At 33.4% G+C, this 13,828-nt stretch overlaps 1 protein-coding gene across 1 annotated transcript; it reads left to right on the forward strand.

The window, feature by feature from the left end:
* The first annotated feature begins 931 nt into the window (after nucleotides 1-931).
* LOC140439382 (uncharacterized) lies at nucleotides 932-13,625 on the forward strand. Its single transcript, XM_072529245.1, has 4 exons — nucleotides 932-1,203; nucleotides 4,142-4,234; nucleotides 6,722-6,810; nucleotides 13,385-13,625. Exons 1-4 carry the CDS (start codon nucleotides 1,029-1,031, stop codon nucleotides 13,574-13,576), a joined length of 549 nt encoding a protein of 182 aa, XP_072385346.1. The 5' UTR covers nucleotides 932-1,028; the 3' UTR covers nucleotides 13,577-13,625.
* The last annotated feature ends 203 nt before the right edge of the window (nucleotides 13,626-13,828 follow it).

The raw sequence follows: 13,828 nt of genomic DNA on the forward strand, positions 1-13,828 counted from the left end.
TTTTTCACTGTAATGAAAAGTAAAAAATGTGACTGTCACGAACTGTAAATGATTAGCTGTTAGAAAGTCGTAGTTATTTTTTAATTCTCTGAGTTTTGAGTTTCTTTACTGTGTTCAATTGCAAATACAAACAGCTTTTAGAGTACTAATAAATATATTAAAAAAGTTTGTAAATTTAGTTCTTATCCCCTCTCCTACATTGTAGTCTGTCGAACGGCACGTCTCTCTGTGTGAATTAAAATAGGGTCTCTCCAGTTAAGGGTTAATATTGTTCTACAGCTATTTTCTTATAGCATGTTAAAGTAATTACTATTTAAATGAGAATAAGCCACAATTAAAGGTTAAAGAATGTTTATTGACGTTTCAAATTCCACTTCGGAAATCGTTCTCAAAATACAAACATTAGTAAATTAAACTTTGGTTTTTTGTTACTTACTTACTTTTATAACTTACTTTAACCTTTAATTGTAGCTTATTCTCATTTAAATAGTAATTACTATAATAATTTACCTTACTTTCTAAAGATATTTTAAAAAAACTAAAAATAAAAAAAGCTTAGACAGAATAGCAGTTTTTTGCAGTTTTCTCGAACGTTGCATTTTTAGATTTAACTCGTTTTGCTTTTAAGCCCCTCAAGTAATTTAATTATACAATCGGCATAATACTCATATTTAGTGGCGTTAATTTGTTTTTTTTTTCGTTCACAATTTTCTCTAATACTCTCATATATTTTTATATTTGTTTAGTCCATAACATTCTGAATCTATACCTACATGTTCAAACATACCGTGTTAAAATTATACATACTTTGATAATTATACTATATTTATTCGATATTTTATAGCATAGGTTAGCGTCTAGACCCTTAAAGACCCACCTTTATATCAAATATGCTGACAAACGTCATATTAACGAAACATGAGTTTCCAAATTGTCAAGTTGAACCATCCATCATCCATTAATGATAAAAATATTAAGAAAATGTCTCGATTAGATCAATCTAGTCGAGACCTTTGCGTAAAATTTTAATGGATCATCATTTAAAATGTCAACTGTGCGGTGAAAAACTTCAAGTTACTTCCAATTGCCTGTGTACGTTGGGAGAGCATCTCCTAGCCAAACATCCAGACGTAGAGTTAACCTTCTTTACTAGTTTGAAAAATTTGTTATCCTGGAAATTAGATTTAGGAGAGAAAGCAAGAGGTAAGTATATATTAGATTTTGAGCAGATTGAGTTATTTCTGTATTATTTGTGCAAATACTCCTGGAAGTTTTTATAAGCTAGAAAGGAAATAAGTATACAGATATTGTTTAAAAAAGTTTTACCTAATTAAAAAAGAAATATTAATAACAATAAATATCTAAATATATTATCCATATATAAGTACATATATTCACTCAGGTGCAAAAAATTCTATCCATGACATATTTCTTATTTATTGCGAGTTTTAAAACTTAGGACTTGGTATATAACATATAGATTTAGAAAAACCCTCGTATAATGACAATTATTCATTTCTATACATTATTTTTAAATTTTTTATGGCATTTCTTAAAAACAATAGGAATTTATGTTTTTCTTAAAAATTTAAGTTCTATAAGCGATAAGAAATTATTAGATTATCGTAGGTACCTACTGATTTTAAAAACCAGTCTAATTTGGTATTAAAACGTATATTTGTATAAACAAATATTCAGAATTTTTAATTGTATTAAAATGACATTACCATCAACCAATGCTGTAAGAGCCGTGGTTTTAGTGCAAGATGGCTGTAACCAATATTATGCTGTCCAGGTGCTAGTACTCGTCGACAACTTCATGAAGTGAATTTATTATCCAGAAGACCCGCCCTATGTCCACACCTATTCGTGGAATACCGCAGAACTCGACTTGCTTTTGCAAGGGAACACAAATTTTGTAATTACGCAGATTGGAGTATTGTTAGGTTGACGTTTTGTAAGGTTAACTCACGATTCTGCAACATTTTTTGTTTTAGATCTTTATTGATTGTTCCTAAAACTAATCTATCCCTGATCATTTAGTCTAGAACATCTCCAAATTCACATTTTTTCCAATTTACGTAAGTCAGTTAGGTAAGTATCAAATAGCTCTCCTTCCGCTTGTTTTCTATTATAGAATAAATCTTCCACAGATCACATTCTTTTTAGGGGTGAAGTAATTCTCTAATTCACCCAATACTGTACCATACGATTTTCTCTGTGCATCCGTTAATGTGTTAAACACATACTGTTAAAGTCCTTCATCTCCCAAAAATTTAACAATAGAGCAATTTTTACTGTAACTTTCTTTTCGCCTTGCCACTGGCCAAGAGGTAAATTTCAAATGACTGTTTGAACCGCCGAAAGTTTTCAGCCACGTTATCTTCAAATGATAATGGTTGAGGTATTGTAAACTCCATATTGTTCTAATTCTAACAACTAGGGTTGGAAGCAGCAGGCTTCAGTGACCACAAGACTGCGCCATGTAATAATGTTTAATACTGACTCTTGTACATATTTATTATTGTTACGTTCAGTAATCATAGATTCGGAACAGCTCCCAAAGGAATGGACGGAGGCATATATGACATCTATATTTAAAAAAGGAGATAGAAAACGATACGAAAACTACAGAGGAATAAGCCTAATATCATCAATAAGAAGATTATATGGGAAGATCCTGCAATAAAAGCTAGAGCAAGAGATAAAAAGCAAAATCGGGGAGTATCAGGCAGATTTCACGGCAGGAAGATCATGCATAGACGACATATATACACTGGAACAACTGTTAGAAAAGAAAAAAGCAAACAATAGAGATATAAATTTGGCATTTCTGGACCTTAGAACGGCATATGACTCTGTACCAAGGTCAGAACTATGGAAGGCAATGTACAAATTAGAAATACAGAAGGAACTCATAGAAGCTACAAAAGCTCTGTATAAAGAAAATAAAGTGTCCATTAAAATGGGAACAAGAATCATAGGAGACTTCACCACATCAAAAGGGCTCCTGCAGGGTTGTTCCACATCTCCAACCCTATTCAAAATATACTTAGAGAAAGCCTTGACTACATGGAAAAGAAAATGCGAAGGCATGGGAGTATCGGTACGAAACGAATACCTATATACGTTAAGCTTTGTAGACGATCAAGTAGTGATTGCACAAGACCAAGAAGACCTCACTTACATGATAAAGAAACTACAAGAAGAATATACCAAGGCTGGCCTAGATATTAACCTCGTGAAAACAGACTATAAGGGCACAAAAGAAAACGGAATATGGCGAAGACGATACAACTCTGAACTATACAAAATATACCAGAATCCGGATATTATAACATTCATTAAAATAGGACGGCTGCGTTGGATAGGACATGTAGAAAGAATGGAAGAAGGCGAAATACCAAACAAAATATTCAAACAGATGCCAGTAGGAAAAAGAACAAGAGGAAGACCGAAACTGAGATACTTAGAACAAATAGAAAATGATATAACAACCTTAAAAATAAAAAACTGGAGAAAAAAAGCACGAAACAGATCGGAATGGAGAAGAATTCTAGAACAGACCAAGACCCAAAAAGGGTTGTCGAGCCAGTGATGATGATGAAAACAGACTACCTATCTACAAGTGAAGAAGACATAGAAGATCTACAGATTGACGACAACGGAACAATCAAAGGAAAGGATAAATTCAAATACTTGGGGTTTATAATCTCGAAAAAGGCAGTAGACGACGCCATAAGTAAGAGAGGCCTAAACGATGGAGAATGAGACAACAGAGAGAGATGGAAAAGGTTAAGCGAGGGAAGGCAGTGTATATAGAATCCCTGAATATATATACGTTCAGTAATACAGTATGATGATAAATAATTCTAAAGTGCTTAACCTCTATTTGTGCCATGAGACCTCGTGCCGCCTGTCCAATGAATGTAAAGTCCCACGACTTTTACAATCATGAGCTATTCGGTCTCATGACAGTTATCTGTGAGTAAATGGAAGAGTTATGACCTACACCACTGTTGCTTCTGATGGATTTGAATATGCACTTATTTCTATTGTATAAAAAAAGTGACTTACACCACTTTTCCTTTCACCGCCTCATATAAGTATATACCTAATATAACTGTAATGTAATTTTCAGAATGTAACAGAAAAGTGATTAGCTGTAGAAAATTATCTGCTGTAAAGATAACCAAGAGTAGCCGAAGTGGAAGTGGAGGTTATAAAACTACAGGTTTGTTTTACATGATACGCAAATACTAGATGAAGTTTGTTATTTGTTTGTAGCTAGTATTATATTATCCCAAATATTTTTTGTTATTTAACGTGTGGATCAGAATAAACTAAATATAATTTAAATAGTAAGTTAGAATAGAAGGAGTCAGTTCTAGTCAAAACACTCATAGAAATGGTTTTACTTTGTCAATAACTGTCTTAAATTAAAATTAAATTTTAAAATAAAGAAAGGAAGAAAAATAAGAATTTTAGAAGATTCTGTACTATTGCATGCAACTCTTCGATTGATTTTTAGACATTGTGGCTATTGTTTTTACGCTTTAATATAAGTAAAAAATAATGTGGACTGATGTATACCTTAACAAAACAGATTTTTATTATTTAGAAAATATGTAATATTTTTTAGAAACTTGTTCTTCTCCATAAGTCTTCAATAAAATATTCTAAATAAGTCCACAACAACAGTTAAAAACCAACAGTTCTTCTTCCTAGGTGATCGTCCGGTTCTGACATCGTGCCATCTAAAAATTCTTATAATAATTTCTCGTGATTTTTTTTCCATTTTTCCATGCCTCCTGTAACTCTAAAGCAATAGTGTGTGGTGCTCCAACTTCTCTCTCGCTGGTGCACCGTTCCCTGTGGTGTCACCTTCTCCAGACCATCTCTTCGCACCACATGACCAAAGTAAGCGGAGATTTTTTCGGTAACAATGTAACGTGCCTTTTTGTAATGTACAGCTATCTAAGGATCAACCCAAGTCACAAAAGCTTTTCTTGAGATGATCAATTGCTTTTGCTTATGTTAACTTATTAACGATCTCTCTCTAGTTTTTTCCTGCCATTCTCTTACCCATGCGCTTTTTAAATCTTCTTCAACTTCTTGCAGTAACTTTGATATTGGTAACTTTCTCTTTTCTTTTTTTTTCCCTGAATTCCATTCTATCATCGCGTGTGTCACTGCTTAATCTCCTGCTCGCCAGATATGACCTGGCCATCTAGTTGTAGATAGCTTTATATTGGTCATGATATCTTCTATCTGTACTTTTTTAATCTTTGCATTTGTTAAAAAAATAAACTGAAATAGAAAAAAAGTATAAAAACTTCTTTTCTAAAAAAAAAATATTAAGATTACACTTTAACAGGTTACGCTACACGCACATTTTTAACACATAATGTGTTAAATCAAGCATTCCGAATGTTGGTGTATCGACGCATTCTTCTTATAGCCTGGACAGAATATGTCAACAACCTAGAGGTAATCCACAGAATTGGAAAATAGAAAGAAATTGAAGCAGAATTCTTCCTCTTAGGGTGCCTATCCGTTCCGAACGTTGGCGATCATTCTGGCTATGATGACTTTGTTGGTTGCTATACGAAATAGCTGTCTTGAGGTCTTTCTATACCATGCTCTCAGGTTAGCAAGCTATTCTTCTTCGTCTTGGGGCCCTTTTCCTTCAATTTTACCTTGCAAAATGCATTGGAGTAGCTCATATCTGCCTTGATTTCTCATTATATGTCCCAAGTACTGCAGCTTACGGCCCTTCACGATGTTGACCAAATCCGCAGTTGTGTTCGTCCTCCGTAGTACTTCTTCATTGGTGACTTTGTCTGTCCATGGTATCTTCTGTATAACCATAGCTCAAAAGCCTGAAGCACAATTAAACAAAGAAAACTTGAATATCTAGGCCACATATTAACACACGATAAGTACCGTCGAATTCAATTGATTATCCAGGGAAAAATAGACAGCAGGTGGAGGCCAGTTAGGAGAAGATACTCTAAAATCTGCGGAAGTTGTTCTGGCTCACATCGATCAGTCAAACTGTTCACAAGTACCTTAAGCAAAATCAGAATTGCCACGTTAATAGCCAATGTTCGCAGCGGACAGGACATCTGAAGAAGAAGAAGTAATTACTATAAGTTTTTCTTTAACAGTCAAAATTTTACCTCTTTTGTAATATTTTAAGTGAAATTGCTCACTTTGATAATTCACTGATGATGATCTGATAGGATTGAAAAACTTTTGATGAATTTTTGACACGATCCCAAACCGCCAGTTACAACGCAGATCATGAGAGGCTGATGCTGTAAAGAGAATAGCAACACTGAAGTGGAACTGAGCAGGTCACGTGGCTCGAATGACAGATAACAGATGGACAAGCGGATACTGGAATGGAGACCGCGAGATAATCTCTACCGAAACAGAAGTCGTCCTCCAAGACGTTGGACTGACGATCTAAAACGTTGCCATAGGAATTGGATGCAAGAAGCCCAAGATCTAGCAGTAGAAAAGCGAAGATTGAATAATGACATAAATATTCCTTCTACAGAAAAAGTTTTTATACTATTTTTTTATTTATTATTATGGTATACTAAGAGTTTACTTTGATAACTTATTTTCCCATATAAAACTAAAATAGCTCTGATATAAATTAGCAATAAAAACTATTACCTATATTGACATAAATAAATTTATTTCATTATAGTAGAGACTTGGAAACCTGCCCAACTGGAGTTGGCTTGTCCCCAATGCAGAAAGAAGGGTCAACCTTCTATGCGGAGACATAAAAATAAAGTAAGTAATCTAATGTTTTACGATGTTTTATATTTTTATGAACAAAATATTTAAATAGATTTATGTTAAACAATAAAAATTTAGAAGCAAGACAAATGACACAAAAATACAAAATACAAATATGTATTAAAACGCAAAATCTATCTTTTTATTGGACACACATAACTTTTTGGCATTCAAAATAAATAAACTATATTTATTTATTTACAACAAATTATGTTAACAACTTTGAAAAAGTAAAGTAAGAGTTTTTAGATGAGGGATCTGGAATAGCCTCGTCTTCTTCTGGTTTTTTATACCATTTATAATTTTCGGATCTTAAATTAATTTAAAAAGGTCCAGCCTTGACTAAAGCAAATGAAACATTACATTATAAGTCTCATCAAAATTTGCGTACACCTCCATCGCTGCCTTGAGAGTGGAAATGAACATTTGTGACTTTTCCGACGTTCAATAATTGAAGGGGTGAGTGGATGAAGGGAGTAAGTGACATTTTTTAAGAAAATGAGTTATCCGCATGTATGAAGGTGGTAAGTGCTAAATTAAATTTTCCGCTTATCCCCAGCCTTCTATGATTTAAAATAACTGAGATAGCCAGCGTATGAAGGAGGTAATTGCCCATACTACTTTAAATATCTAGTGAATGAAGGAGGTAAGTAACAAGATAAAGTACTTACTTCCTTCATCCATACCAAAGGGAATAAAAATTGTGACATACCTCCTTCATGTATTCGTCAGCTGCCATAATAAAACGGCAACATTAGTGATATCATTTTTTTCTGATTCAAATATAGCCAAAGAACATAAAAAAATACGGGAAGACCTAAGGGATGACCTACATTTCTAAAATAGGCCAAGTAAAACCCGCTAAAACCGTTAACTCTGGGATTTTGTTCAATGAAAATTGCCGCTACAAGTGTTTTGTGTATCGCTACAGTCAATAACTGTAGAAGAAAGGGAATCAATATTCTCTTCCTACTACAAACTAGATGTAAATGCAAAAAACTGCCTTCTTTTTAAGAGCATTAAAAAAAGGGAACCAATGACAAAGAAAACTGGAGCCGTAAAGCATAAAACTGCCACCTACCAATACAATGTAACTTGTAGTGGCCGGCAAACTACCGTATGCAAACGGGCTTTCATTTCCTTGTTTGCAATCAGCTTGAAAAAGGTTGACCTGATTCAAACTTCAATAAAATCAGGGAAAAATGCCCCTGAACCGAACAGAAGGGGAAAACACGCGGTCAGACCTAACAAGACCCCTGCTGAAGTTGCTGCTTACGTCATTGAGCATATTTGCAGTTTCCCAGCAGAAGAGTCGCACTACTCCAGGCATTGTAATATTCACAAAAAATATCTTTCACCGCAACTTTCGATCCCTAGAATGCATAAACCTTAAAGAAGAAATGAAAAATTTCAAATAAAAGAGGCTACATACCGATTCATTTTTAATGATGAATTTAATCAAAAAGCAGATCGAGAATTTGCTAGCAAATCAGAGAACACTGTATGTAACATTGGATCTACCTAGGCTTAGTACCTCGAAAGCCTTTTATCTTAGACAAATGTGATTTTACAACTTAGGAATCCACATAATAACCAAAAATGTGGAAAAAACTGTTTTCTGCACATGGACGGAAAATCAAGCTTCCAGAGGTAGCTCGGAAATTTTTAGTTGTTTTCTACGAACAATCGAAGTGGATCCAGCCTTCAAAGGAAAAGATCATCTAATTTTGTGGACGGAGTCGTGTGCCGGGCAAAATAAAAATTTTTTGATCGTATATCTGTTTCAGTATCTTGTGGGCAAAAGCATCTTTAAAACGATTGAGCACAAGTTTCCAGAGGTAGGACACTCGTACTTAGACTCGGATAGAGCATTTGGACATATTGAGAAACGACTAAAGAAACATCAAAACATTTACATCTCTGATGAATATCGTGATGCGATTGTTTCTTCAAACAAGAAAAATATGGTGATAGACATGCAACATCACTTTAGAGACACGGAAAATATTATGAAAACCATGAAACTAATGAATAGAAAAAAAGATCTTCTTAATGAAAAGGTTAATTTCAAAACTGGAATCAAGTGGATTCGCGTAGATGTCTTTGGATCATACCTTTTCAAGGAGTCTTACGATTACTACACACCTTTCAAAATGGTATGTATCCTCATGCAGAAAAATTTCCCATCCCTTCTACCTGAACAATTCAACATTCCAAGACATATCCAAAATACTGGATCCTTAAGCAAAGAAAAGGTAGACAACCTAAAAGAACAGCTTTGCTTCATTCCAGAAAGGGATAAGTGGTATTATGAAGTCATCATAGAGCAACAAACATTTTAAGAAGGTGGTACAATATCCTTAGACTAATTAAAAAGCTGCTTAGAAATTCAGTGTTTGTGATTCCTTTGTAAAACCAAAAATATAAGTGTTTATTTGACATACATGTTATTTTTTTCCTGATCATAGCGCTTATTCAAAAGACAATGCAAATATTTATCCTAGATAAAGGAGGTAAGTCCACATACCCCCTTTATTTTGGCATAGACATAATTTCTAACACAAAAAAGTTTTTGGATAAAAGAGGTAAGTACAAATATATATTTTTCAAATAAGTTTTTAAAAATCGGGGAGATTTTTGTTTTTACAATAAAATTTATACATATCCTACCTGTGAGAATAAAAAAAAATCGGTTTAAAAAATCGATTAATAAAAAAGTTCCAGCGATAAAACTTTGAAGTTAAATTTCTCAAAAACTCAGTTTTGTTACTTACTCCCTTCATCCACTCACCCCTTCAATTATTTATTACAGTAAATAAACGCTCGACAGCTACACCAGTACTCGGAATACAAAAAATAAATTCGCATATTATCTGTAAGTTTTTGAGTATGAATTAATCAATACACTTAAAAACTTCAAGCCATCGATCCTGACTATTTTTTTCTTCTTTGTTCCACTCGGAAATTTTTTCACTTGTAGCGTTGTCTTTCAAAATTTCTAGTTCGTCAAAGAGTTGGCCTTTATTTAAAATCGTTGATATATAATTTAGAAGCTTCGGGAAAATATCATACATCGTTTCATGTTATTTCACTTCTTAAATCTATTCATTTGAATAGTTTAAATTCATGTAGATTTGTACTCCAGTTTTCTATGTAGGTTACACATTTCTGCGATTCTCTGGCCAAAATATTCTTCACGATCGCTTCACTTTTATCTCGAGCGGAACTAAATTTTGAATCATATAAATTGGAAATCAGTTTGGGATGATCTAAAACTGTGCATATGCTTAATGGTTTGGTATGCAAATGTCCCTTCTTTGTCTGCAATTATCAAGTTCTCGGAGCTGACACTGATTTAAAAGATAAATGTAATTCATTGCTTCTAGTCACTGCAAAACCTACCAATGTGTGTCTCTTCTTTCCCAAACGAGCTTTACTATTAGTTCGTCCACTGTTGGAAATATCAACGCCACTTTTACAGATTTCACAATAAATAATATGCGGCGATGAGACTGACTTGTCTTTCATAAAAGGGTGTAATCCTTTTTAGTTCGACATTTTGTTTAGGTGGATGATGACATTTTTGTTTAGGCGGAGACGTATTCTAAAAAGTTATTTCAAACAAGCACTAAAACAGACCTATTCGGTGACGACCGAAGGTCTCAACGCTTATTCAGATGCAATGTTGCACAGTGAGCTAAAATTTAAGTAAAAGTGCCAAAGAGACTTAACTGAACACAGTATACTAAGATATTTGTTTAAAATAGTAATAGTTTTTTAGAAAAAATAAGTACATTCGCGTGTCCTTAGAAAGGGTTTAAAGTATATTAGGACAATATTTAAAAGTAAGTACTTCTTCTTCATGTGCCATCTCCTCTAAGAAGGTTGGCAACCATCATGGCAATTCGCACTTTCGATACCGCTGCTCTAAAGAGGTCAGCAGAAGTGCAGTTAAACCAAGCTCTCAAATTGTTTAACCAGAGGATGCGTCTTCTTCCGCGACTCCTTCTACCCTGTATTCTCCCTTGCATTATTAATTGCAACAAGTTATAACGCTCGCCCCTCATGACATGTCCCAGATATTGCAGTTTTCTGACTTTAATTGTATTTAAAACCTCTTTATCTTTTCCCATTCTTCTCAACACCTCGACATTCGTGACTCTATCCACCCAACTTATTCTTAATATCCTTCTGTAGGTCCGTAACTCGAAGGCTTCTAATCTATCCGAAACATCTTTCTTTAATGTCCAAGCCTCCAACCTATAAAATAATACGGAGAACACGTAGCATCCTACTTAAATAAGTACACATGGTGACAGTAATCATACTGCCAATATATACAAAAGATGTAATTCAATTAAATTACGGGGTTATTAAATACAAATACACAAATTTTATAAAAAATACTTTCCCAACACATGAAAATATGAGGGTTAATATTAAGAGAACCATTTATTAAACAAAATATGTACTACGCTAAAACTTACAACTAAAATTTTACAAGTGCTAATAAATCAGAGATTAAATTTAGCAGATCATCAACAGGGGTTTCGTAGTGGAAGATCGTGTACATATGCAATATTCGGTATAATGCAAATTACTGAGAATAAACCAGCATTTCTGTGTCTGATTGACCCATCGAGCAAAAAGACAAAAGAGGGAATCTAATCGTTATGAAAAGGAGACCAAAAGTGGCCTCTGATGGCGGACATATCCGGAAATGCGAATGCGCCAAATTTAAATTTCATGACACTTCACAATAATCATACAGTGGTGTAGGGGTTCTAATTTATCTATTTATTTGTTATATTAGATAATATTAATATTACATAATACACTTAAAATACTTTTTTTTAAACTAGGACACAATAAAGTTTTAATTAAATAATAAAAATAATAGTCTAAAATGTGAAGCAATTGTTAAAAAACTTCAATAGAAAATAATCTTTCATGTGACAGTTGGGACAAACAATAACATCAGAAATAACATAACCTAACTAAATTTGATTTCTTAAACAAGGAAAGAGTCTCTCTTTCCTTGTTTAATGTGGCCTCTTAAGATGGCACTTCCTGTCTAACAATATTTTTGCCCCCACTACATTTACATTCCCCCTTTTGTCTTTTTGCTCGATGGATTGACCTAAAGAAAGCGTTTGACAGAGTAAGACTCAAAGATGTAATCCATCTTCTGTATAATAGAGAAGTTCCCCTAAATATTATAAAAACTATCGAAAACATCTACCAAAACAACAAAATGGAAGTCAGAATAAATGGACAACTTACAGAACCTATCAAAATAGGCAGCAGAATGAGACAAGAAGATTCATTGAGGCCCATGCTCTTTAATTTGATCATGGATGAAATCATCAAAAGCGTTAACAAAGGAAGAAGATACAGAATAAGAAACAAAGAAATAAAAATACTCTGTTACGCAGACGACGCAATATTGATAGCCCAAGATGAAGATAGTCTACAAAGACTGGTCCACAGATTTAACATAAGAGCAAAAGAATTTAATATGAAAATCTCATCTCAGAAAACAAAAACAATAGTAGTCAGCAAACAACCAACCAGATGTAAAATAGAAATTGATGGCATCAGTATTGAAAAAGTAATGGAAATAAAATACCTTGGAATTACACTGTCTAGTTTTCGAGACCTGGGCAAAGAAGTGAGAGATCAAGTACAAAAAGCAAACAGACTGGCAGGATGCCTTAATAACACTATATGACGAAAAAGACACATTAACACTGAGATTAAGTCAAGAATTTATAAAGACATTGTAAGACCGATAATGACATATGCCTCAGAAACAAGACCCGACACAGCCGCAACGCAAAGGCTACTCAAAACGGCAGAGATGAGGGTACTAATAAGAATTACAGGAAATACGCCGAGAGATCGAAAGAGAAGTAAAGACATTAGAAGAAAATGTAACGTACAGTGTAGAAATGAATGGACACAAAATAGAAAAAAAGAATGGAATAACCACATAAGCAGAATGGAGGAGACCCGTGTCGTCAAAATAGCAAGAGATAAGTCATCAATTGACAGAAGAAGTATCGGACGACCGCGCAAAAGATGCAGTGAAAACCTTTTATAGAGGTATTACTCCGCCATTGAACAAACAGAATTGCTTATAAAAAGGAAGAAGAAGAATAAGATTCATTAAAAAAGAATCAAAACTCAAAGACAGCCTACCGCGTATTAAACTAAAATTTAATGAATGTATACATTGAATTCAATGATATTTCAATGAAAAAGAAGGACTAATAAATGTCTTCGTACAAAACAAATGCGAGTGTTTTCATCTCTGCTATTTCCAACATCCTTTTTGTTTTTTCTTTTTAGTTCAACCTTGTAAGATATTTTGTCTTTTTTAGCTCTTGATAATAATTGTAAACACAGTTGAAAGCTCGAGATTAAAAAAATAGTTAACCAATAGCCCTTTTATTGACTCCAACCCATCCAAAACAGTTATATATATATATATATATATATATATATATATATATATATATATATATATATATATATAATATAAATAATACTTTTTAATTTCTTTTAGTTTACAAATACATCATTGGGAGCATTCTGTATGTTAAGCTGTTGGCCTGCGTGTTTTCTGCCGTTTATTGTACAAAAAAAGAGTATTGTGGAGTTATACTGTAAACATTGTGGAACTTTCTTAGGAGAATACAATAGAGCAACTGGAACACTTAGCTGCATTTGCAGCAAATTGAACAACAAAGGAATTTAGCTGGAACTGTGAAACTATGTTTGTTTTATGTGTTGTTAATTTATGTCAATATATAATACTATTTGTACATCAAATTTTTTCCCCTAATATTTATCAAAGTTATGAGGTCGTCCAGTTTTTTTGAAAGAAGACATATTAATATGTACGTATATTATTTGAACAAATAAATAGTCCAGCCCGAGACAAATTCAAGGGCATAGGGTTTAGCTATCCTTCTCTTACTATTTTATGAAATTCATATTCGAGGAAATA

The sequence above is a fragment of the Diabrotica undecimpunctata genome, chromosome 4 (assembly GCF_040954645.1).
Source record: "Diabrotica undecimpunctata isolate CICGRU chromosome 4, icDiaUnde3, whole genome shotgun sequence".
In the NCBI taxonomy this organism is placed as follows: domain Eukaryota; kingdom Metazoa; phylum Arthropoda; class Insecta; order Coleoptera; family Chrysomelidae; genus Diabrotica; species Diabrotica undecimpunctata.